Raw genomic sequence first — 27,202 nt, 5'->3', positions numbered from 1 at the left:
GGTGATATTATAATCCCCCTTTGATAGAAAAAGAAACTGATGCCTAGCGGTTAATTCATTTGCTCATGATCACAAAGCTAATAAGTGGCAGGTAAGATTTGAACTTCAGTCTTCTGACTCTAGAGCCCAGTCTCCCAACCACTAGTCTATAATTGCTTCAACATGGTACTTCCTAGGATATAAAATTGAAATATCAGCACTGTATTTGTTAACTGTCATTTTCAAAATGAGAAAGTATAATAAAAATATTTTAGCAAATGATACTTTAGTGATTGAAACAAAGCAAGCCACTTTAGCCTATCTCAATCGTGTTCCTTCATTTGTGAAGGATTTCTTAAAAATTTTTTTTTCCCACTCAGATTTGCCCTTTCCCTAATTTATTCTAACTCTTTGTTTTGCCTGACTCAGGTAATTAATCATATTTTGACTTATTTGAAAAATAAGACATCTATACAAGTCACCCTCATGCAAGACAAAATAACTACTATTTGGGCAGAAACAAAATGCTTTGTAGCATGTCAAGTCTTACACATTGTCAATATTTAACAATTACATGTCGAAAACAAACTGAATCCAGAGACGTAATTAGGTCACTGATTGTGTGCTACAATGAGATCTACTCACTGTTCAGGATCTTGGAATTGAATTGCTGAGAGAAACCATAAGATGACAGACTAACAGTTTTATTTTTAAAGTGAGATAACTAGAGAATGGAGAGGTTAAATAAACAGCCCAAGATCACACAGCTGGTACTTACAGAGATTCCCCAACCCAGTACTTTCATTTAAGCTGATATCTGCGTTATAATCTGCTAATGGTATCCATATGCCTTTGTAGATTTTCTTCCTTTTATAAAAATGAAGGCTAGTACATGAGAATATGGAAGCAAGAACTTCTTATTTCTTTTGATGACCCCAGAAGAACAGGAAAAGAAAGTTCATTTTTAAAAACCTACGTTGACAAGCGTGGTTCTCATCGAGATAGTGCCCTGGGAAGCAGGTGGAGGTGCAGGTGCCAAGGTGGGACAGAACGAGGTCAGTGTCACATGAGGAACAGGAGAAGGGTCCTCTGCCCTGGCAGGTTCTGCACGAGGAATGACATTCTGCAGAGGAAAAAGAGACACAGAGAGAACCTATGACACTGAACTCCCTTCCAAAGCAGCATCCCAAGAACGGTTTACAAAAGCACCAATACTGAACATTAGCCGGTCTGGTTTATTATCCCATAGCATGCTCCCTTCTCTCTCTCTCTCTCTCTCTCTCTCTCTCTCTCTCTCTCTCTCTCTCTCTCTCTCTCTCTCTCTCTCTCTCTTTCTCTCTCTCTCACCAAAGAGAAGCTCATTAGGCACCGCCAGCTCCTGTGTCCAGCACTTACTCACTTTTACAAGCTCCGTTCTCTGCATAGTATCCAGAAGGGCAACTGGGAACACAGTGGTCGCCCAGCAGCAGGTAGCGGGCATTCTGGCACCTCAGGCAGATACTCCCAGTGTTGTGGAGATCAGCTGCACAATGCTGGCACAGAGGATGGCAGTCTGGAGAGGGAAGGGGGGCACAAAGAAGGCACAGATGATATGAGACCAAGTCTCATCACTCCACCAAAGGGTGAATGAAATTTCAGTTACCACTATCACTGAACAGACAGCCAGAGTACCCCACAGGCAATACATGGCAATAAAGCAGGAGCTTGGGACCTGTACAAATTGTGTGTTTGAGGTTTTTAGCAAATGGCCAGGCCCAGGATAGCAATGGAGGTTTCATCCTTTTCCAATTGAACGACCTTCAAGTACTAGAGCGGCATGAGATGAATACTTGCTAGGGGTATAGAGAGAACTGTCAGACTCACAGACGCAGTACCATCAATACTACTACCATTTCTAGGAGCTCAGAGAACTGAGTACAGCTGCCCCATTCCCAGCGCTCCGGAGCTATGCTCAGTGCCCCACATGGCTCCTTCTCACAAATTTGGCTTTCTAGGTTCAGCAAACAAGTCTCAGGAGTTGGTATGGAGGGATTGAGGTTAGTAAATAATTGGGTTGAGTTGGTAGAAAACTTATTTTTAACTAGAGGAAAACTTATGAGGAAGAGTTATGAGTTGAAAATTCACTTTCATGACCCGATACATAGCTCACAGAAGCTCTGTTGTACCAGTTATGATCGAAGCTATAAGACAAATTATCTGGTGTGGCCAGCACTGTCTCTTGTTCTCGTCTATACACTAGTCATCCTTTAGTTAAAGAACTTGATTGTGTTTAGCTCCCATTTAGGTGAAAACGTCCTCTGTCTTACTAAAGTAAGTAAGTGGTAATTACCCTTTAAGTCCCATTTACCATCCTCCAGCCCAGAGGTGAAAGAAAATCCACAGATCCTGAATTACCCACCAACATGAAAAAGGAGTAAAGACCTAGGAAAAGAAGGGTTCTGGTTATAGGACCTTTCCGTCTTCCCCTGTAGGAGTCAAAGCACTGTTTGCATGTGCTAATGCCCCAGCCAGGGACCAGATGTGTCTTGTTTTATCTCAAAGTCTTTTAGCTACAGATTGTGATTTCTAATGACGTTTAGACTAAAAAAATCCTGTCATTGAACAGAATGCCTGCCCTACGAAATCTGTTAAAACAGTTCTTTCTCTCTATACCCTTAACAGTGATACACTTTTTAAACTGCTGATCTTCTAGACGCATTCCCTGCACACACATTCCCTCACTCCCACACCTAGCACCCACTCATCCACATGAGAAGCCTCTCTAGGACTTTATAGCCACTCCAGCAGTTGAACCAAAAGTGTCCTCCTCAAAAATGCTAATTCTTCTAGTAGCACACAAACTAACAGCTCCTGACCTTTTTCTGAACTTTGGGAGTTTCAAATTGCAGGCAGCCTTTTGCCAGTATTCGGAATAATTCTGGATATCCTAAGAGCCAAATTAATCCTCATGATAGCCCTTCAGTGAATTATAAAGGGAATGATGATTGTATTGAGAGAAATATGATAAGGAGGCTATTTCTCCTGATTTAGTGCGTGGTTCTCACACAATGCCAACCTTTTTGTTCTCTTTTACTCTACCCTTCTCACAGGGCCAGGAACATAGTCCCACGTGTGCAAAAGGGAGATTTGAAAAGCTTTGAAAGTTGCTGGAGCAAATGGAGGATACTGTTTTGTAATTACCTTAATGAGTGGGTACATGTTAGGATTGGACACCCAGGAAACATTACTGATTTAAGGCGCCATTATTTGAAAAGTCATGGCCTCTTACTCTTTAAAGCCAGTGCTTACTGGGAGTTCTGGGCTCAGGCATGCATCAACAAGATCCGCAGCTGTGCCGTGGTCTAAAAACTAGTTGCATCTAACTGAAGCTTTCTCTAGTGTGCAATTAGAGAAATGAAAAAGAATAATCACCAAGGGGATGCTTTGAAGAGAAAGTAAGCAGATCTCTGGAGCATTTTGTGGGTATGATAAATAAATATTTATGGATTTGTCTTAAGGATCTCTAGAAGCTGTTAAAATAAGGAGTGTAATGTATAGTAATTACTTCTAAAGGAAGCTAGAGCTAGGTAATAGATGCTCCTTCCCACTCTCATGGCAGCTGCTTTTAAACTCTTAGTACTCTTCTCCAGTCACCACCCCCACCATTCCCACCTTTCCACCTCCTCCCAGGTTATTCCTTCTTCTACTTCATTCAGCTTATCAAACATGAGCACCTTCAATTCCTTCTTGTCAACCTCAAAAAAATCTATCTTTACCCATTTTTTATTTCATTTTTCCTCTCACAGGACAAAATGGCTAATTCCTTCATCTACATTCTTGAACCAATTTTAACATTATTTATATATTACATCTTTCCCCCCATCTCTCTTTACTGTCTTGACTTCAATCTCCAAACTGTTCTACATCACCTACCCCCTAAAAAGTGGTTTTCTCTACAACCACGCTATCTCTTGCATCCCTTCACTACCCAACTTCCTTGTCTCCCTAACTCCACACCTCACTGTAATCTGCCTTTGCTCGCCACAATTTTACTGTGGTATTGCCCTTGAAAATGTCTCTTACTGCTTCTTAATGACCAAATCTAATGGCCTCCTCTAATTCCTAACCTATCTGAAATCTCTGCAACATAGGACACTTTGGGCCACCCTCCTCCTGGACCCCCTGTCACCCATTAGCATGCTTTGGCCCAGGCCTCCTCTTGGCTGGGTCTTTGGTCTCTGCCTCTGACTGCCTGACAAATGTCGAAATTCCTCATAACCCTCAACTTCTTCTATCCTCATAAATGAGTCTCATTCTCTGGCAGTCTTAACCCGGACATTGCTGTTTACATCATATTTTGGTATACAGCCACCAGAAGCCCGTGGAAAAGGCTCAAGGGTTGCAAAGACTCTAAATCTCAAGGCCTTTGCTTCTTTCCATGGTTCCATGTTAAGTCTTAAGAAGGTATTGGAGCAATCACCAGGCATATCACATTGCATGATGGAGTGAGTACGCAGAGATAAGGAGAAATCAACAAATGATACCCGAAAATATAAATCAACTGCAGGTTGCCCAAAGCATCACATTACTCCAAGTTAGTTTATAGTTTTACCATATGCACAAGACTGTAACTATCCGAGTTTGGAAAGCTGGACTCTGATTCTTTTTGTTCACTACCTATATTCATTCCTTATTCGTTCGTCCATGGCTTAAAAAGTCATACTGAACACGCAATCCTTTGAATAAATCCACTCCAAAACAACAATCTGAGTGGGTCCCCTGTTAATACATTCATACAAATCTCCTGTCCCAACTTTATCACATACAAGCCCCCCACAAAAGATCACTTAAGTCAATATACTCTGAAGTTAATCTGAAGGTTGCCTGACTTTTATTAAACCAACCAGGAAAGAAAAATAAATTCCTAAAACTGAAGAAACACCTTTGTCTTGAGAGGTTTGAACTTAAAATCTCTTTGTAGGAGAGAATTCCTTCGGAGAGCTCAAAATGAGTAATGACGCACAGAGAAAGGAGCCAAAAATGAGAGCAACAAGGCCTTGAGGATTAATAGCAGTGTTCTGACTTACAGTCAGAAAAGTATAGCTCCCGAGGGCAATACTACAAAACTCAGGCATGACAGCCACAAGTGGCCAGCCCCACCGGGCACCACCTGCAAGCAAGCTTCAGGCTCAAGCCCCGGGCTCCACTGCGGTCTTCCACACAGGAGAGGGGCTGAGTGGGGATCAAACGGGGGCCTGAAATTTTATTTTTCTGACTACATAGTGAGCCATGGAAGAAAATATGAAGAATGTTTTTACAAAGCATAAATAATCATAAAAATCACCCTAAGTAGGCTTTTCAGATGAAATACTAACATTGACATTTTTCTTACCTCTTTTTCTATATAATTTTACATATGTAGATTTTATGTAAATGAGATAAAAGTAAATGTTGTCATGTAATGTCTCTTTTTTAAATCGATACCATTACTGTTTTTTGTTTTTTGTTTTGTTTTTTAAATTCAATACCATCAGCATTTCCACAGTCATTAGGGACTCTTTGTAAACATCATTTTTAGGGGCTGCATAGGATTTTAGCATTGAATTAAAAAACTGCCATTTTTCTTCTAGCTTGGACATTTACTTGCAATATGCCCACTTCTAACATTAAAGCCATGGTAAGACCTTTGTACATTTTAGATTACAGTTGACCCTTGAACAATGCAGGGAGGTTTGGGGTAACAGCCCCTCTGAAATTGAAAATCTGTGTATAACTTTTGACTTAACTAGAGTCATTCCTTGGTGTCTGTAGGGATTGGTTCCAGGACCCCACATGGACACCAAAATCTGAGGATGCTCAAGTCCCCTATATATTAATAAATGGCACAGAACAATGCATACAGTCAGCCCTCGAATTCCCAGCCATGTATACAAAACCCAGGGACACGGAGGGCCAATTGTATAGTTATTGGAAAAAAATCTATATATAAGTGGAATCCTTGCAGTTCAAAACCATGTTGTATTTCCTAAAACACACTGTCAAAAAAGTACAATTCATATTATTATTATTATTATTATTTTACCTTACATTTATTGATCTCTAGAGCATATATTTTTAACCATTACAGACATGAAAAAAACGTAAAATTCTTTATAGGTATTACAATTTTCTTTGCAAAAAGCTTGTATCAATTTACATCTCCAAAGCCATTCACAAAACTATTCCATTACAACTTTGCCTGCACTAAGATTTTAAAAATAGTAAAACGATCTTGGCTAATTTGGCTGAGGAAAACTGGTATTATATTGTGAAGCTGAACATTTAAAAAATCTTTTCTTTCAAACAAAAATGTTCAAAACCTACTGTACTCATAGAGCTTTCAGTATGGTGGGGATAGATGACCCTGGATGTATAATTACAATTGAGTATGAAATAAATATGTGTAACCAAACAATAAAGTGAGATATCAGCTAGAGACTTCTTTCTCATCCACTGTAACCATCTCACACTGGATCAGGAAATATGGGCCATCATATGGTCCCAGAGAAAGTTATCAGAATCAGTCCTACAAAATTCACAGAGCCCAAGACAGGTGAAAGACAGAAAAAACAAACAAACAAATTTGAATGTGCTTTGGAGCTAAGACCCAGGCTCTCCCCCATCAATACAACCCCTATACTCTCCATCTTCATAACCCAGCCTAGAAAAAAACCCTTCAAGCTGGAGCGGAAGAAGGAGCAGAGAGACCATTTGCTTGCCCCTGGCCTCCCCTTCCACAGAACAGGTTGGAGGCAGTCCAGTGAAATATTTAAAAATCCAAGTAGAGTGGACTTGGGCTGTGCTTCTTGCCTTAAAAAGGATTGTCTCCAAATTGAGTCCTGTGTCACAGGGCAATAGAGATGGTGGCACAGCAGGATGAGCAACGAGAGAGTGTGTGGCAGACATTGAGACACGGGACTGCCAGGAGACTGTTACAAACATCCCATAAAATGCTACAGGATAAGTACAGGGGCCATGGAAGTCTATAACAGGGGTATCCACTCAGCCCAGGAGGCAGGGAAAGCTTCCTAGAGGAGGTTGCCTGAGGAGAACACTGAGTGGGAGTCAGCTGCAAGAGCCACGTAGGACCTTGGGCCAGTTTTGTAATACCCTGTAAGTCATGAAAAGGAGTATGGATTTTTATGCCAAAGACAATTGGGAATCAGTTTATGTGTGTTTATGAGTCTGTAACCATTCTGTCTACTGAGGTATTTGTTTTTACTACAGATGTAAATGAGAAATCTTTGTGTAAAAGGTAACTAGTGATGGAAAAAGACATTAGAACCACAGCAGAGAACCAACAATCCAAGAAAACATACAGCAGCTCTCAATATGAAACCTTTGTTCAGAAGAGGACTTGGGGGTCCCTACTGTTCTCTCCCTTTCTCCCCTCCATTATGTTTACAGAAGACCCTTTTCTGTTAATAAAATCCCATGGCTGAATTGTCCTCAAGGGGCTAATACGAGACTAGGCATATTAAGAATAGGAAGAATACTACAACGTAGGTACACGAAAGCTATCATGACGAGGAATAGAGATCTTGGTGTCCGTTAAGAAGAAAGAACAATATAAACATACCAGTCATTTGTCTTCTAGGCAATGACCAAGGATAACCTTTCCACAAATTTTCAGCTTCTAAAATGCCTTCAAAAATGAAAACAAAGTTGAATTCGGCCCAATCAGTAGTACCTAGCAGATAGCCTCTGCCCATTTGTTGAATGAAAGAAAACAATTGTTGGAGTAATAATACTAGGAAATTGAGAATTCAGAGGCCCATGGAAACGTCTCTGTGGGGTTCACGACCAGGTTTTCAAAATCCACTTCAGGCCAAGAGGAAAAGCGCACTACTTGGCTAGGGGTGTGACAATTTACAACTGCCTTGTCAGTACAATTGGAGATAATGGAGAGAGGACTATCCCCATGGTCAGCCAAATGTATTAATCATGCAATCTAAACATAATGAAGAGGTGGTAGGAGCCATCCCCAGGTGCCTGGGGAACTGCTATGACACCAGTCACTTCATGCACAGTAAAATCTGTGGGCACATTTTCTAAGAACTAAGCTGATTTGGAGGTAATTCTTGAATTCTTGGTAGGCAGTGACCATCCGACAAATCCTAATTCAGATCCTTGCTGGATCCACACTGTAGGAGCACAGCTGTCAGAAAACACATCCTGAAAATGGCAGTATCCTCAGAGAGCCAACAAACAAACCAGAGAGTGAATTCTCCCATATCCTCCTCCATTCATCCCCACAGGTGATATTTGGAACAATTTCACAGGATCCACAAGAGGAAGTTTATACTCTCACAGCTTAATTTGGACCAGGACAGCAGTTACTAAAATAGGGGAACTGAGTTTCCAACCCACCAATCTCGCAGCCTCTGCAAGGATTAATTTCCCTTCCTAAAAGCCCCATCTGTGCACTAAGGCATTTGCCTCTGACGCTCCTGTCTGTAATCAAAAAAAGGAGGTTAACCTCAAGTATGTCTAAATGGTGAGTGTGCATCCATTAAACACTTACAAACAGTGCCATTCTGGAGGCCATCTCTTCCATTGCTACTCAGTAAGTAAATCCTTATTTGTCACTATTTCAATTACAGTGAAGAGTCTTTAAATATAAGGCTCATTAAGGTTGACGAGGAAAGACTAGAGACCCAGGATACATTTATGTTAGCCTGTTTCCAATTGCTGGTATAATATAAGCATGTGGTGGTGGTGGGGGGTGGAGGTGGGAGGGCAGATGGAATTCCAGTTGTTTGTCTACGTGCCTGCTTGCTAACAAACCCAGGGAATTAGCACTTTAAACAAACAAATTAATGCACACATTACAAGGGAGCCTGGAAACGGAGTATTAGCTCAAGCTGAAATAAATACATTTCTTGTTTTTAAGCAAGCAGAGGATTCCATTTGTTTTCCAACTATGCACAGCATACAGATATGCTAAAAATTTAAATAGATAAAAAATTAATGTTTTGACTCAGCAGCTGCAATATCCTCTAATGTGCCACCCTGCAGCTGTTAGGAAATCACATGTGGTCATCACTGTTTGATTCTTTCTTCAAATCACAAAGGCTCTGCTTGGAGGATCAGTGAGGATAACCCACAATCATGATGGATGGAAGCACACGACAGTGAAATGACTTATTTCCCATCTTTGGAGCAGAGTCAAAAAAGCTTGAAGATATTAAAGTAAATGTATACTGTCAAAGCAATGGCTTTGGATGTTGGTTTTATGGGGCAGTGACTCTTTAGCTGATAAATAATGACCTATAAAGACAAATTTAGACACACAGTGAGATTTTTAATAATGTACTGTCAGTCGATTAGGTTCTTAATGCAACCACATTAAATATGTTTGGAAGAGGTTAAAATAATCAGCACTTGTAGCTGTTCCTCACCAGGAGAAAAAGAAATGATTTCATGCCAAAACTCAGGGACCTTAACATGTGTATAGAATTTGAATTCTGATGCCACTTTTAAAATTGGTTGCATTCTACTTGTGAGATAAGTACGGAAGGAACCAGAAGAATAACACACAGATGGCAGAAGAGAAAGAAGCATGTTCTCTTCTTCTTTTGATCATGACTTTGGTCCTAGCCCATCCATGAGGTCTTATAAATCATGTGTTCTTTTTGTTAGAAGCTCTTCATTAGTATAAAAATCATAAAGTAAACAAAACTTCCCCTTTTTTCAGTGTCCGTAGCTATTGTCTTACCCTGAAAAATATTCCGCAACACCCCCACCCCCCAAAAAAAAAATCCCACTACAATAGATTGACCTTTAGGTTATAGGACAGTGATTTCTACCCAGGGCTGACAAACTCACAAACGTATTAAGAAAGAAAGCTGCAGAAGTACACAAGGAGTCAGACAGTGTGAGGAAGGAGGAGGCTAGCAGAAGTGTCTCTCCTCAGTTTTGGTGCCAGCTCTTGCTGCCAACAAGGAGACATGAGCACCACTCTTGCCCATGTAACTTGATGCCTTGTACCTAGCCTTTTATCAGTTTATGTTTTACTCTGGTTTTACCTCCAAAATGGAAAAAATGTCCACTTCAATTAACATTTATGGAACATCAGGTGGGTGTGAGGAACTATGGAAGCTACAGTGGGAGGCACAGCCTTAAGTAAAGCTGAGACTATTCCTTTGAGATGCTCATGACATGGTCTAATGTTGGAAGAAAGCCACACCTAAAATGCAATAGGGATAAATGAAGACCAGAGAGTACCTATCCAAGAGGAGTAAGAGGGACTTAAACTTGTGTGCTTATTTGGTGTTTGCAAATGGTGCTGGCTGAGGACATCCTAGTGAGGCACAGACACACGGGAGCGTGGCAGTGCGCAATAGATGAGAGCAGCCCACACAGCCAGAGCTTCAGACAGTCCCTCAGGAACCAAGGGAAGCCAGGGTGAAAATCAAGGGCAGGAATTTACACTTCATGTGGTAGGCAATGGGAAACCATCAAAGAGTGTTTTGGAAGCCAAAACTTATCTTCCAGAAGTTACCCACTCCCAGGAAGGAGTCGGGAGAGCTTTAGTGGGGCAGAGCCTTTAGGAAAAAATTGAGGCCATCTGAGAAGATGAGCTTGGATTTCTCTATATTAGCAGAGAAAAAAGGAATAGAATTAAGTCATTGCAAAGGTAGGGTTTGTAAGATGTGCCGTGATTAGAATGTGGCATAGAGAGGAATTAGGTGGAACTCAACTGTTTTGAATGAATTGAATAATTGAATGAATTTGAGTGAATTTGAATGATTGAAAAATCAGTAGTGGGTGCACAAGAAAGACAAGAGAAGGAGGAAAAGAATCTGGTGGGTGGGGGGGGGGAAGAAGATGGGGTTTTCTCTGGAGTTGTTTGAGTATGGCATTCCTGTGGGTCATTTGTCCCGCAGGTAGAGGAAGATGAGGGCCTGGAGATAATCATCGTGTGTGCACTGAGATGGCATCCAAGGAGGAAACAGAAATGAGGACTGCCTTAAGGCTGTGAAAGACTCTGAGGTCCTAAAGGAAAGGGGCTGAGGGAGGAAGGAGAGGGGGAAAGATAAAGAGGAAAGGAGGGAGGTGAAATGAGTAACCAGAAGAAGAAATAACAAACTGGAAAGACCAGCTCATGAAAGTAATGGGGCAAACGGGCTCTGGGTCACAGATGGGGAGAGTCCCTGGGCCAGGGTGAAGGAACTCCTTTTTCAAAGGGAGAAATGAGAGAAAAGGAGGCATCTAGAAGATATAGAACATTTGAGCTTGTTGTTCTTATTTTAATCAGATTATGTTTATCTGCTAAACAACAACAACAACAAAAAGCAAAGATGTAAACTGATCTGAGTAAGATTTCAGTTGAAGAACAGTGTGGAGAGTGCACACGGAAAAGCTATGGTGGGCAACATGACAAAGCATCACAAAGAGTTCTCAATAATACGATTGCCAAAAAGCAGAGAATGTCTTCTTGAAACTTGATCAGGTGATGAGGGCTGACGACACAGTGGTCCTCTGAGGTGGCACTGCTTCAAAGCCTAGTTCTCCTTACTTGCTATAAAACATTGGGTAAATTAGTTTAATGCCTCCAATCTCAGTTTCTTGGGCTATAAAATGGAGATGTTACTAATCATAGGACCAACCTCCTAGTGTTGTAGTCAGGATTAAACTAGATAATGTATGTGAAGGGCTGGCATATAGTGAGTGCTCAATAAATATTAGTGATTATTCTTTATCTGTAGTAGATCCAATCAGAGCTGACGTTGATATTGATGATCATGCTTGCATTTAAGTCACTATTTTGCCTGTTACATATAAACCACAGAGACTGACATGTGTGTAAGAAAAGTAGGTAAGTGCAGCCTTAGCAATTTTTATCTCTCTAGTACTGAAACTGAAATCTACAAGTCTAAATTCAGCTGTATTCCTTAAGCATACACCCTCAAAGGCCTTCTCGGTAATTCAAGCCCTGGCTTGTAGTTCTTATGAAGAGAACAGCAATCCTGACTTCATTGGGAGCCCTGCCAACTTGAAAGCTTATAAGATCTTTCTGTCATTACCAAAGTTAGGTAAGATAGTGTTTAGTAAAAGTTATATGAAGACGAAAATATAAGTCTTTTTAATTTAGGAAGGCCCAATTTAAACATAGGTCATGTTCTTTTTCTGAAAGAAAAAGTTCAAAGAAATGGCTTGAAATATTCAATCACCCTTCAGCAGACAGTGTGGCCAGTTAAATAAAACACAAATTGGGAGAACAAGAAAGATACAATCATTGAAAGTTCCACAGAGAGATTGGATATATACAATTCATAGATCAAGCAATAGGAGATAGGGTGACAAGGTGAAAAACAAGAAAGTGCATTGCAAAAGAAGAAGATAAGGAAAATAAATAAGCAAGTGTTAAAAAAAAAAAAAGAAAACATCAGAAAATTGAAAACATATAGATATAGAAGAGTAGGGCCAGATGGAATGAAGTCGGAGGTGAAAAAGTAGAAAAAAAGAATCCCCCCCAAAAATGGGTCACACTAAGAAAGAGCCTTGATATAATTACCACACGACGCATTACAAGGCAATTATAGTGGACATTAGAAGCCCAGATTTGAGTCATTCATTCACTCAACATTTCTTGAGCAGCATCTATTTGTTAGAGGGGCACTGCACTGAGCTCTTCTTCCCAGTTCTGCCAGGAGGTTTCTTGGAATGATCAAATTGAAAATTATAAAATTCCACAAACACACCATTATTGCTATTAACAATAATATGAAAAACAGACCTAGTCCAGCTAAAGCCTTGAAGATCATAATTAACATATCATGGACCAAGGAGTAAATCTATCTGCTGCTAATTACCACCCAAGTCCACAACAGGAAATGGCCAATCAAAGTAAGTAACACAAACACAATGAAATGCTATTTAGCCATTAAAAATGAAAATTATGTGGATTATTTGAATATTTGCCAACATATGGTAATACATAAACTACAGTGATAGTTAAGAGAAACAAAGAATGAGGTAGCCATTGACTACAACTAAGTAAAATACATATATGCATATGTTGAAAGAGATTCAAGTAAATGTAGTAATATAAATTATTCAAATATAGTATGCATTAATGTTTATTTAGAGTTTACTGATTTAATAATAATATACAATATCGTGGTTCCCCAAAAATAAGACCTAGCTGGACAATCAGCTCTAATGTGTCTTTTGGAGCAAAAATTAATATAAGACAGTCGTCTTTTACTATAATATAAGACTGGGTCTATCATATCATATCATATCATATCATATCATATCATATCATATCATATCAGGTCTTATATTAATTTTTGCTCCAAAAGACGCATTAGAGCTGATTATCCGGCTAGTTCTTATTTTTGGGGAAACACAGTAGGACCACATGTACATATGGCAGTCTAAATCAGCTTCCTTAGCATTTAAAACAGACTAGTAAGTTCTTACCACACCAGAGCCTGCTGGGGCAAATGCCACTCAGTGGGGTAAGCCCCACTCACAGCATCACGTAAGCTGTGGATGGGGCCAAACCCCACAGCTAATCAGCCAGAGGGTCAATCCTACCCAATGACATGCCAACAGCAATCAAGTCTCAACTATAACTGAAGGGCACACATAATCCATACAAGGGACACTCCTAGAACACCCAGGGCAGGTGACCTGGGAGACTGTGCCAGGGCTCCACAGGACACCTTACTACATAAGGCCACCCAACCAAGATTGGGGGACATAGCAGATCTACCTAATACATAGAAACACATGCAGAGAGGCAGCTAAAATGAGGAAACAAACCATGCTTCCCAAATGAAAGAACAGGAGAAAACTACCCCCAAAAAACTGAACAAAATGGAGGCAAGCAACCTATTAGATGCAGAGTTCAAAACAATGGTTATAAGGATATTCAATGAACTCAGTAATTACTTCAACAAAGAGATAACAAGCATAGAAATGGATAGAGAAACCATGAAAAAAGAACCAGTTAGAAGTGAATACAGTAACTGAAATGAAAAACGCACTAGAAGGAATCACCAGCAGACTAGATGACACAGAGGATTGAATCAGTGATTTGGAAAAAACGGTAGCAGAAAACACCCAATCGGAAGAACAAGAAGAAAAAAGAATCCAAAAAAAAAAGAGGATATTTTAAGAGACCTTTGGAACAACATCAAGTGTAACAACATTCACATCATAGGAGTACCAAAAGGAGAAGAGAGAAAGCAAGGGATTGAGAATGTATTTGAAGAAATAAAGACTGAAAACTTTCCTAATCTGGAGAAGAAAACACATACACAAGGCCAGGAAACACAGAGAGTCCCAAACAAGATAAACCCAAACAAGCTCACATCAAGACACTTTATAATTAAAATGGCAAAGTTTAAAGACAAAGAAATAATCCCCAAAGCAGCAAGAGAATGGTAACTAGCAACTTATAAGGGAGCTCCTATGATTGTCAGCTGATTTCTCAACAGAAATTTTGTAGGCCATAAGGGATTGGCATGAAATATACAATGTGATGAAAATCAAGGACCTACATCCAAGACTACTCTACCCAGCAAGGCTATCACTTAAAATCAAAGAACAGATAAAGAGCTTCCCAAACATGAAAAAGCTAAGGGAGTTCATCATAAACAAACCAGCATTACAAGGAATGTTAGAGGGACTACTTTAAGACGGAAAAGAAAAGATCAAAATTATGAAAAATAAAATGGCAATAGCTACATACCTATCGAAAATTACTTTCAATGTAAATGGATTAAATGCTCCAATCAAAAGACATAGGAAGGGGGCCAGCCCAATGGTTCAGGCGGTTGGAGCTCTGTGCTCCTAACGCCGAAGGCTGCTGGTTCAATTCCCACATGGGCCAGTGGGCTCTCAACCACAAGGTTGCCAGTTTGATTCCTCGACTCTCGCAAGAGATGGTGCGCAGTGCCCCCTGCAACTAACTGAACATGGCACCTTGAGCTGAGCTGCCGCTGAACTCCCAGTTGGCTCAGTTGGTTGGAGCGCATCCTCTCAACCACAAGGTTGCTGGTTCGACTCCCACAAGGGATGGTGGGCTGTGCCCCCTGCAACTAATAATGGCAACTGGACCTGTAGCCGAGCTGTGCCCTTCACAACTAAGATTGAAAGGACAACAACTTGACTTGGAAAAAGTCCTGGAAGTACACACTGTTCCCCAATAAAGTCCTGTTCCCCTTCCCCAATAAAATCTTAAAAAAAAAAGACATAGGAAGGCTGAAGAGATAAGAAAACAAAACAACAAAACCTTTACATATGCTGCCAACAATAGACTAACTACAGATTGAAAGACAGACACAGACAGAAAGTAAAGGGATGGGAAAAGATAGTTCATAAAAATGGAAACAAAAAATAAAAACAAAAAAAGCTGGGGGAGCAATACTTATACCAGAAATAACAGACTTTAAAACAAAGCCTATAATAAGATACAGAGAAGTACCCAGTAATTGCACTTCTGGGTATTTATCTGGAGAAACCCAAAACACTACATCGAGGGGATGTGTACATCCTTATGTTCATTACAGCATCGTTTACAATGGTCGAGATGTGGAGGAGCCTGGGTGTCTGCTGATGGAAGAATGGATAAAGAGGAGGTGGTACATATATACAATGGAATATTGCTTGGCCATGGGAGGGAATGGGTTCTTGCCATGTGCATGGCATGGATGGACCTGGAGGATATTCTGCTGACTGGAGTGTCAGACAGAGAAAGAAAGATGTGACGTCATTTTGCTTATATGTGAACTCTAAAGAACAAAATAAACAAAGCAAAAATAAACTCATAGATACAGAAAACATTTTGATGGTTGCCAGATGAGAGGGGGTTTGGGTATGTGGGTGAAAAAAGGGAAAGGGATTAAGAAGTACAAGTTGGTTGTTACAAAGTGGTTTTGGGGTGTAGCATAAGGAAAATAGTCATTAATAGGATAATGATTATGTATGGTGTCAGATGGGTGAAAGATGGGAGGGGGTTGGGGGGCAAGGTGAAAAAGGTGAAGGGATTAAGAACTAAACATTGGTGATTATAAAATAGTCACAGAGATATAGAGTAAAGCATAGGGAATATAGTTAATAATATGGTAATAACTATGTACCGTGTTTCCCCGAAAATAAGACCTAACCTGAAAATAAGCCCTAGCATGATTTTTCAGGATGATATCCCCTGAACACAAGCCCTAATGCGTCTTTTGAAGCAAAAACTAATATAAGACCTGGTCTTATTTTCGGGGAAACATGGTATATTGCCAGGTGGGTACTAGAATAGTCAGGGGGATCACTTCTTAAATTATATAAATGTCTAACCACTATGCTGTACACCTGAAATTAATATAAAATAATACTGAGTGTCAACTGTAATTGAAAAATTTAAAAAAGGGGGGGAAAGGTGAAGCATACTTCCAGGTATAAAACAAATTCCCAGGTATAAAACACTTAAGTCATGGGGATGTAATATACAGCCTAGGGGATATGGTCAATAATACTGTGATAGAGAGGTATGGTGTCAGGTGGTTACTGGACTTATCCTGGTGATCATCTCTTTAGGTATATAAATGTTGAAGAACTATGGTATATTTCTGAAACTAATGTAATATTGTTATATATATATATATATATATATATATATATATATATATATATATATATATATAATTTATTATGCAATCTAATCACAGAGGTAAACAGCTGGTACGGACATGTGGTTAAAATACTCTGAAAAGCAGAACTGAGAAACCTGTTAAAAGCTGCCAATAACATCTTCCCTTTACTCACTTTATTTTTTTAATTAAATTTATTGGGGTGACACTGGTTAGTAAAATTACATAGGTTTCAAGTGTACATTTCTATACTACATCATCTATATATTGCATTGTGTGGTCCCCACCCAGAGTCAGTTCTCCTTCCTTCACCATATATTTGATCCCCTTTTCCCTCTTCTACCATCCCCCGGCCCCCTTACCTTCTGGGAACCACTAAATTGTTATCTGTGTCTATGAGTTTTTGTTTCTTTCTTTGTCTTGTTCGTATGTTAGCTATATTTTTAACAAAAATCTTTTAAAAAATAATTCTTAGTCTCTATTGTAGCTAATCAAGCGTATTTGGCATCACAGAGTACAACAAAATGGTTAAGTATTTGGATACTGGAATCACACTCTCTAGGTTCAAACCTTGGCCCTATCTTCCAACTTTTGTCATTTTGAACAAGTTACTTAACCTTTCTGTGTTTCAGTTTCTTCATACATAATGGAGATCAAATTAGTACCTATCTTGGAGGATCATTATTAGTATTAAATGTCAAAATGCATTCAAAGCAATTAGCACAGTGCTTATTACATAATGAGCCCTCAGAACAGTCACCTATTATTAGACATCAGGAAAAGAGCATTCACAGAGAACATGAACTTGTCAATGCCAAGTACTAGCTAAGTGGCAGAAACAATCAGCATACCAGGAATTACTATGTGAGAGAAGCCAAGAGAAAGCTGGTCTTAGAAGGGAAGGCATCTGAGCCAGGTCGTGAGGGATGGATGGGTAGGATTTTGATGATCAAAATAAGGTAGTAGCTGCTCCACGTTTATAGTGTGTGTCTCTTTCCTTCCTTTCAGCTTACAGCTGCAGGAGCAGCTACAGCAAGATGTAGGGCAGTGCCAAACGTCCTCCCCCACAAATGGAAGCTGCTGTAACACAGAATTGGCTCTAACCTCTCTGGCTTCAAGGCACTGTGTCTGGAAGCAGAGAGCTGGTACACTGGCTCAGACAGGGCTCCATCCCACTGGTTTTGGTTTTTATGTTCAACTGGAACTGGTTTTTTCTCATTACTCAGTGTTGTAGTTGTTTCAGCTTATTCCAAAATAAGGATTTGTTGGTCTTTTAAACTGTTTATTTTAACTTTTTCACTACTTTTTCTAGGGCCTTCTTTTAGAAATGATGATAATAAATGAGGAAAATCATGGAAGGGGTCCAAAAAAATTTTTTTTAATTATTTACAAGAAAAATGTTAAAAGGTTTTCTAACCAGTCAACACATGGCTTCACACAGGTTCAGAGAGCAAACACGTTACAGACCCAACGCTGGAGGATAATTGCTGGTTGCTCCTTGGTGTTCTTTAGCAGGCAACAGAGTGGCAAACCTAAGCCTCCTTAGTGATCCCTCTGCTTGCCCAGAGAGAGAAGCAGGAAGGATGGGAGGGAAGGAAAGAAGGAAAGAGAGAGGGAGGGAGTCTATGATCTGAAGACAGGTTCATTATTTCATTTTACCTTTCAAGAGTACCAACAAATTATTCAACACATTAACATCAGTTAGTGCAGCACTTCCCAAAGATTGTTCTGCAAAACACTGGTTAGCTTTGTGAGAAGCTGTAATCAATGAATGGGAGGGGTCTGCAATTAATTGTTTGGGAAATCACGTCCAGCTTCCTTCATCTTAGAGATGCACAATGCACACCTGTTTAGTTAAGTTCTGAGAGATCCTGCATTAAAGAAAGTTGCTTCACGTCATTGAACAGAGAGGTTCCCCAATTTACTTAGCCAGGAGTCTTTTTTTTGCATGTAACACATATTACCATTGTTTAGAACCTAAGTATCACCATGGATTACAATATGAAAATGCTCAGAGTAATATTTCTTTACTGACATTTGTCTTCTCTTGCTTACATTCTGGCACAGATGCATGAAAAAAAAAAAAATGGACCAGCATTTAAAAAAACTACTGTTTAAGCAAACACATTTTTTAATACCCCAGAATTCTGCCACCCTAACAAATCAACTGTTTAAAATTTTCCAGTATTCCACTCTACAATGTTACTTGCAGTATTGCATCCTTTTCTACATAAGAACTCAAAAGTATAGTCATTCCAGTAGGCCATCCCACAAAGCCCAAGGCACTTTTTTATGCATCTGCACTTGGATATTTCTCACTTCTTTTTAATTCTCACCAACTTTTATAAACAGGAGAAGGGTTTTAGCTGAGAAAAACAAATGGAGAAAGCACTTCAGGCTTTGACATTTTTGGATAATCTTAAAATGTGGGCATATATTAAGAAAAAAATATCCATGAAGAAAAAAATTTGGCTTTCCATAACACTTAACCATGTCTGCTACAATCTTATCCACTCCTGCCTCTAACCCCAGTTCATTTATCTCTGTTGAAAACTTTCAGCCCTGGCCTAAATCTCACAAACTGTATATTTGCTTTGATAGACTTAAAGGGAAAAATCCCACACATATGACATCTCCATATGTGATAACACATTGAGGTTATTGGACCTGTTCCCAGGATGTGTTTATTCTTGTCTGTGTGATAGATTAGATGTAATTTTCTTTCTTAAACAGCCAAGAGCAATTAAAAGGTCTCGGATGATGATCTTAGGTGCAGCCCAGACAGAGAATAAATCCCGTGAGTAATTCCAACCACCCTGCAAAGCTCACAGGTGATAGAGAAAGCAGGGAGGGTCCTTCCCAGAGCTTCCACTGCGCCAAAACTTCCCAAGAATGATGAAAACACATTCCACTGAAGGCACTGCCTGGAGTGGATTATCTTGTGGTTTGTCTATCATCACAGGACTCTTCCTAACACCTTCCTGAGTTTAGATAAAAGTCATTGAAATGTTCCATGAGGTTAACTATGACCTGACTAACGCAACACTTCAGCTAAAAACAACATTCCAGGACTTTAAGTTCAGGGTAAAATGAAGACAGCAGATGAACTACAGTCAGAAACCTGTGTTCACTTAGAACTCCAGCCTCCTCTGGACAGCTACCCCTGGATGTCCAACGGTCACCCGATATCGAACTTGTCCAAATTCCAAACATATTATCTTCCTATTCTGGCCCTTAAGTCCTCCAATTTATTTGACCAGAAATCGGGAAATCATGCCCCAAACTCCGTCTCCCTTAGCCCCCAGGGCTAGGAGATAGCCAACTTCTGTTGCCTCTACAGTAGTTCCCCCATACCTGTGATTTTGCTTTTTGTGGTTTTAGTTACCCTGGTCAACCACTGTCTAAACATATTAAATGGAAAATTCCAGAAATAATTTATAAGTTTTAAATTGCGTGCCATTCTGAGTAGTATGGTGGAATCTCCTGCCATTCTGTATCGTCCCACCAGGAATGTGAATCATTCCGTTGTCCACTGTAGCCACACTATATACACTACCTGGCCACCAGGCCATTAGTTACTTAGTGGCTGTCTTGGTTATCAGACTGACTGACTATCATGGTATCACAGTACTTGTTTCGAGTCACCCTATTTTACTTCATAATGGCCCCCAACACACAAGAATAGTGATGCTGGCAATTCAGATATGCCAAACAGAAGCCATAAAATGTTTCCTTTAAGTAAAAAGGTATGTACGTATAGGAAAACACATAGTATACATAGGGTTCAGTACTATACATTCCAAGACCCCCTCAGACATCCACTGGGGGTTTTGGAATGTATCGCCCACAGATAAGAGGGGACGACTGTTAGATTGAACCATGTGGAATTTCCACTACTTGACCATTTGTGCCCATAAAATAGCAATCTCACATGGGCTGACGTAATATATAATAATACTCAGTGAATCTATGCCTCCTTCTCGTCATTCCCTCAGCAATTTTCTCATTAGAGGCCTTCATCTCCCGTCAGGATTCCTATAACTACCTCCCAAAGGCCTTTCTGCCCCTAGGTTTGTATTCCAGAAAACAATCTTCCACAGATCTTTCTCTTGACAGAGAAATGAGCACAACACCCCCCTCCTTAAAAACCTTCAAGTGACCCCTACAGCCTTGATAACAAAGCGTGTTCTCCTTAAACAGAACATACAAAAGCCTTCATGACTTGGCCCTGCTTCCTTCTGTTTCAGGTCCCAGCACTCCCATATTGAGGACTGGCATTCTCCTTAAGTCTTCGTTGGTGCCTTAATAGATAACATTCTTTGGCCCACTTTCTGGAATGTTCTCCCCTCCAAGTCTCTAAAGCCCTCTAAGTCTTACATATCTTTCAAAATCATCTCAGTTATGAAATGCTCCAGAAATCCTTCACTCCTCAGGCCACACACCGATACAACACACATACACACCCTGTGGTCTAGGGTAGGATCTTGTCCTACAGGCTCATCTCATATCCACAGCAATATCATTTTCAACACAAATCCTCTTCCTTCCTACACTGTATGTTTTCTGAATGCAAGCACCACATCTTACTCATCTTTGCATCCCCAGAGCCCAGCACGGTGTCTAGCACAGAGCATGTGCTTAATAAATGTTTGATGAAGCAATAAATGAATGAATGCTTTACAATGCTACAGAGAGAAAAGGGAGGTGTCCGGAAGGGCATGTATTTATTGAAAAAGTCACGTCAGGATCAATACAGTTCTCTGAAAGATCAACGATTGAAATTACTGGTCAATTTTTTCTATACCAAATACTCATACACCAGTCTCTAGTCAACAAAGGATTTCCAAACACCAGACAATGGTTACCTTATTTAAAACGTTTATGTAATATACCTAATTCCCAGGACAGCTAAGGTTTGTCCCTTGCAGTTCATTTTAGTGGGACCTGCTCTTCTAGGACTAGGGACTTCCAAAGTCATTTCGTGTAGTCCCACGATTCTTTATTCTAATGGTTCCCTATTAGCCTTAAAAAATTAATACACTCCTAATCACCTAATTTACTTTCAAAGAGGACTCTGGACATTGGAGAGAACAGAGCATATTAAAAATTACAATTTTCCCATCTCCTTATATAAACATTTATTTAAACAAATTTTCCCCAGCATAAAATTTTTAATGCAGAACAGGTTGGCAATAGAAAAGCTATCAGAAGTTCCTGCCTTCTAACTGCTCTCTCTTCTCTCTCCTTGCTCCAGTCCATCTCCCATACAGTTTGCACATTTCCTGCCCATACCACATCCTTAGTCAAGTGACAGGCATCTCCAAAACTCTCATTGCTATAATATATTGCCCACAAAACTCCATCCAAACGTTTTGGCCTGAGACTTTGAGTTTTCTATACCCTGGTTGCAATTTCCATTTTCCAACTGCTTTGTTTACTGTGTCTCAATATAAGCCACGTTCTTTAGCCAGATTGGACCACTCACTGGCTGTGAATGGCCCAGCCCACTTGCTCCATCCTCTGGGTCTATCTCCTGGGAGAACCACACCCAGAAGGCCCGTCTGACCTACCTCTATCTACGTATTCTTCAGGAAGAACTTTAGGTTCTACCTGTTCCACAACGCCTTCCATTTCTTTTACTTTCCCTCCTCTGAACTCCGACAACACTTACTGCCATTTGATGTTATTATCTATAAATTGCTTTGTACACTTTGTTAATTGCACTGTCTGGTTCATCTCCTTAGGTCGTCCCTGGTTCCTCTCAAACAGCAACTCAGTGCCTTGTGCTCAGTAGAGTAAATAGCCACTAATGTGCTTAACAATGTCAGGGGCCTCTTAGTTCTCACGGTAGCTGTTCCTCCATATCCTAAAGTAAGAATCAGTAGCTGAACTCAAGTTTATAAATGATTGGAACAGTCAGCCTCTGCCATCCCCAGAATCCTCTCCAAGGGCGGGCACTAGTGCCTCCCATTTGCCTTCTTCCCAAGTCAGTCATGACTACAACTGGCATTACTGGCAAGGGGCTCACTCCCTAGAGTTGGTGGGGTAGCTCATCAGTGTCAAGCCCAGGCTGTCTGGCCTTCCACTTCTCATTGCCCCTAAAATGTATGCAGTCTCTACAACTGGTTTTTGCCCTGAATTCCAGCATTGTTTTGGCTTTTGCCCTGCTCTTGACAGTTTAGTCTTCCTAGGGTACATACTTTGGAACTCAGTGTCTAGTCTTTAGCTAACGTCATGTGCAAAACAGAAGGGATCACCAGCTATACCAGCACTGCCATTGATTTGCTGACCTCCCTCCCCCCCACACACACATACACCAAACTTGATAACTGAAACATCAATGCTGTCCCAGACTGAATGTGCCTATTCATACTATGATCTAAACAGTTGGCCACACCTCCTCCCTGTGCAGGGACAAGCCACACAGACAGGCCAACCCCTCCAGCGTGCATCCAACCAAATCCTAGCTTTCTCACCTTCCCACTCGCCCAGTGACAACCCAGAATGCCTTCCAAGCCCTTCAGAGCTGTGACGGATAGCTGCTACAAGCAAATCCCTTCATGGTTCTTCTAAATAGGGAAAAGTGGATCAAGAAATGTATAATAACCCACTAGCCTGTAAAATCCTCTCTCCAGATAATAAGCTGTTTGAGGACAGTGTTTGTCTTATTCAGTTGTGTGTATGTGTGTGTGTGTGTGTGTGTGTGTGTGTGTTCTGAACACCTGACCATTAGTAGACACCCTAACATATCTGCTGGATGAATGGTTGGATGACCCCAAATGCAGAATGGCTCCTTCATCATTATCCAAATTCTATGCTGCTTTCCTAATTTACGTCTTTTTGAGATTTGAGTTCTAAAATGAGGAGGAAAAATTCCAACTCCTGGGGCAACTGATTTACTTTGGGGTTAATCTCCCTCGATGTTTGTGGCTGGAGCTGATGTCCAAGGGTCTCTACAGCAAAAGGCATGGGATAATGTGGACAATAGGGAGACAGTCTTTGGAGAGATTGGGAAATACATTTTGCTATCTTAAGCTGAAGAGTGCCACATGCATATGAGGTCTGTTACCATGACCCCAATCTTCACTAATAGGAAGTTCTAAGTTTGTTCAGAAATTGAAAAAGTGTTATTAGAAAATTCCACTTAAATACACAAATATTTACAACATGTTTCATAGGAGGCAGTGGAGTGAGTTCCCAGACAACAAACAAATGTCTCCCCAAAAGAGCTCTTACTTTGCTGTCAAAGGACAAGAGCCTTCTTAAGCCTGGAATGAAGAACCCCTGGTTTTGGCCAGTGGTTCTGTGACTCTGAAGGAAGTTTCACTCACCAGTACAGTACCCCACAAGGTTAAGGAACTGCTCTTCTTTACAGTTGGTCCTGCAGTTCCCACCAGTAAGAGTGACATGAGGGTGACAGGAGATGCAATCATATTCCGATGGGCCATGGCACTGCCTACAGGTGGGGTGGCATTCTAGGGGAAAAACAAGAACCAGGATTGGCATTAGCAATTCAGCATGTAAATACATCAAGTATTTAATGCACTCCACAGATTGCATAAAGAGTAGAACTCAAACTTTTGAAGATTCCCAAGCAAGTTTGGCACATGCTTAGGCCTGACCAAGAGAATGCATTTTTGGGTGTCAATGAAAATGCCATCTGTGAACAGAACATGGAATCTAGAACCATATAAATCAGAGTGATTGACTGCACATTCCAGAGGGGCCAGCATCACCATCCCCATCCATGTAAAACCGAATTCAGATCAAAGGGACAAAAGCAGAAAAGTGAGTGGTAAGACTCCCCCTCCCTAAAATACCATGATTTAAAGAGAGCAAGGCAGAGAGAAGACGGAGACATTTTGCTCCTCAGAAATTCCTGGCAGGCAAAGGGGGGAACCTTACACAGCAAGGGCCATTAAACGTTCTCACTAGAGTCCGATGCCACAATGTGATGCCTGTTTTAGTAGCAATACTTAATTAACATACAAAGAACAGAAAAGGTCTTCTTTCTGGAGGTTATCATGAGCTGTATTTGAAGTTCAATTCCTCAGACAAAATTATGATAAAACTATGTTTTGGCCAGAAAAACTACCAAATTAACAAGAGACACTCCACTGGAAAAATAACAAGTGAGTCACAGTAGGTGAGGGCAATAAAGATAAGGATGGCAAAGAATGAAAGCGGGTTGCAGCTGCGGCTACATTTGCACTGCCAGGGCAGGCAGCGGGAGCAAGTGGATGGAAGGAGGAGATAGAAGGATGTCACTGCCAAGGACGAGGCAGTCTAAGCATGTCTAATTCCAAGAGGAGGGGAGGTGAAGGGCAGGAGCTGGGTAGAACTTGCTGGAACTGATGACAAAGAATTCCCTTCTGGCACAGAGCTGGAGGAAAGCAAAGACACAGATTTTGAGTAAAGTCAATTGCTTCTCACTACTTCTGGCAAGACTCCAAGAGACGATAAGGATAGATAGATAGATAGATAGATAGATAGATAGATAGATAGATAGATAGATAGATATAGATAGATATAGATAGATATATATATGCAAGCAAGAAAATGAACTACTGATTAGGAGGCGAGCATTAACTATCACTTTTTCTACATTCCTGAGGCCCTTAACTTTGAAAACACCCATCCAAAAGATACTCGCATTCTCAGGATGACTCTCACCTCTGTTTCTCCTCCCTGCCAGAATATTTCCAGTGACCTGGTTGCCCTGCCATTTGTGGTACCATCCGTTTTCTGGCTTTGAGCGGGCAAAGGCATAGACAGAGGAGAGTTGGTGCTACTTAGACTTTTCTCCCTCAAACAATTTTACACACACACGTAAACCAACTCGGCTAGGTTGAAAGCTCATATGGACAGACAACAGTTTTAACTCCAATGATAAAGAAACCAGGAAAACTTCCCTGAACTAGACAGAATGTTTAAAGGAAAGCAACCCCTCAGGGGCCTAGAGAGATTAAAAAGGTATTTGGAAAAAGAAAATTCCAGAAGAAATATCATATTGATCTTCAATTGTCTAAATCTGTGTTCGCATTAAATTTCCTTTTTGGAGTTTGAGGCTAGATGAATCTACCAATTATTACATAAATTTATTTTTAAAATATTTTATAAATTTACTACACATTTTCTGACTCTAGAAATACAGGTCATACAATTTTATAAGATTGGGCTTTTTCCTATAAGCTGGCCTCAAGAGTCTATTTTGAAAAATAAAATAGTAATCATGATAAATGTGTTTTGTCTTTTTTTTTTTCTGTAGATACACGAAAACAGTGCTACAATAAGGTGCTTAGATTTTAGTATTTTGTCAATTCCAATAAAACCCTGCACTAATCTCAACTAGTAATTTCTAGGACCCCAGTCACTGGAAGATATAAAACTGCTCTTAAAAACATATTGGACTGACCTGTCCAAAAAAAAAAAAAAATACCTCTCTCTCCTTTTCTTTATTAGGCTGTAGCCAGGGAAAGTGAGGCTGAGAACTGCAGAAGTCACGCCAAACACTGACTGATCCTACACAAAATGCATTGGAACCTGTGTACTTTGTCTCCATGATGACTACCATCAAATCCATCCCTCGTTGTAAGCATAGGGTAAAGCTGATTCTCATTTTTCACTTCTTCCATGCCTTCTTATTAGAAGAATAGAATTTCTCTTGTTCTTACTCCTACAAGTTCAAAACAAGGATTTACAGCCCAACCTTAGTCCCCTGGTATGACAAGATTTCTAATTACAGTGTCTGGCTGCATTATGAAGACAAAATATGGGCATAGGGAATATGTTCCAGCATGTTACAGACTCACCTGTACAACTGCCTTCCTGGTTAAAGTGTCCATCTGGGCACTGAGAGAGGCATTGCCCATCCAACAGCACATGGGAAAGCCGGCAGGCCGTGCAATTATGAGGGCTCTTCCCTGCACACCCGAAACAGGATTGGTGGCAAGCTGGGAGAACGATAAAGCAGAGGAGACAATCAGGAAAGCCACCATATGACAAGTGCAATAGTTCTGTCTCTCCCGTTAAGAGTCCTAGGTTAGAACACGCTCTGCACATTCACTTGATTTTCCCAAGGACACATCACATGCTTCTTTCTAAAGGCCGTGTCCTGCAAAGCAAACATCTGTGGAACCCAGATTAAGTAAGGCATAAATGCCACAAAACAGAAATAACCATTCGCAGAGTCATACATTTCTTTCTTTCCAAGTTCTCATTCTCAGCGAATGTCAAATAAAGAACAGGAAGCCATAAAACAGATCTTCTTCCCCTCGGACAGCTCTTCTACCATCACTAGACAATGGGCTGCTTATCAGCCTGCTCAGATTAAAGAGAAAGGTTATGGAAGCTTTACGTATTGATTGCGTAAAGGTTTAGATGGTGCCTGCTTTCTGAGGCAGACTGGACATACACAAGTGAGAAGAATTGTCCAACACTTTGAGCTGCTGGAACCAGCTGCATCAACAGACTCACAAGCAAGTAACTGGGATACAATGACTGGGAGACGGAGTACAGCACAGAGAATAAATAAGAACATCACATTCTAACCCTGTGTGACCTTGATTAAGCTATGTAATTTCTCAAGACTCCTACTTCCTCATGTA

General features: G+C 40.5%; 1 protein-coding gene across 3 annotated transcripts in view; it reads right to left on the bottom strand.

Moving 5' to 3' along the window:
• The window catches only part of FRAS1 (Fraser extracellular matrix complex subunit 1), a 424,744-nt gene that overhangs the window by 159,636 nt on the left and 237,906 nt on the right, over positions 1-27,202 (bottom strand). For all 3 annotated transcript variants that reach the window (XM_088791576.1, XM_019720206.3, XM_088791578.1), the window contains 4 exons: positions 26,408-26,548; positions 23,927-24,070; positions 1,379-1,531; positions 956-1,102 (listed from right to left, as the gene is read on the bottom strand). In XM_088791576.1, the coding sequence (XP_088647702.1) occupies positions 956-1,102; positions 1,379-1,531; positions 23,927-24,070; positions 26,408-26,548 (585 nt within the window). The remainder of the gene's footprint in view (positions 1-955; positions 1,103-1,378; positions 1,532-23,926; positions 24,071-26,407; positions 26,549-27,202) is intronic.

The sequence above is a fragment of the Rhinolophus sinicus genome, chromosome 1, assembly GCF_057876585.1.
Source record: "Rhinolophus sinicus isolate RSI-liver-muscle chromosome 1, RSI-T2T, whole genome shotgun sequence".
Taxonomy (NCBI): Eukaryota; Metazoa; Chordata; class Mammalia; order Chiroptera; family Rhinolophidae; genus Rhinolophus; species Rhinolophus sinicus.
Note: the sequence above shows the minus strand (reverse complement) of the source record. Positions and strands in the feature narration are given on the sequence as shown.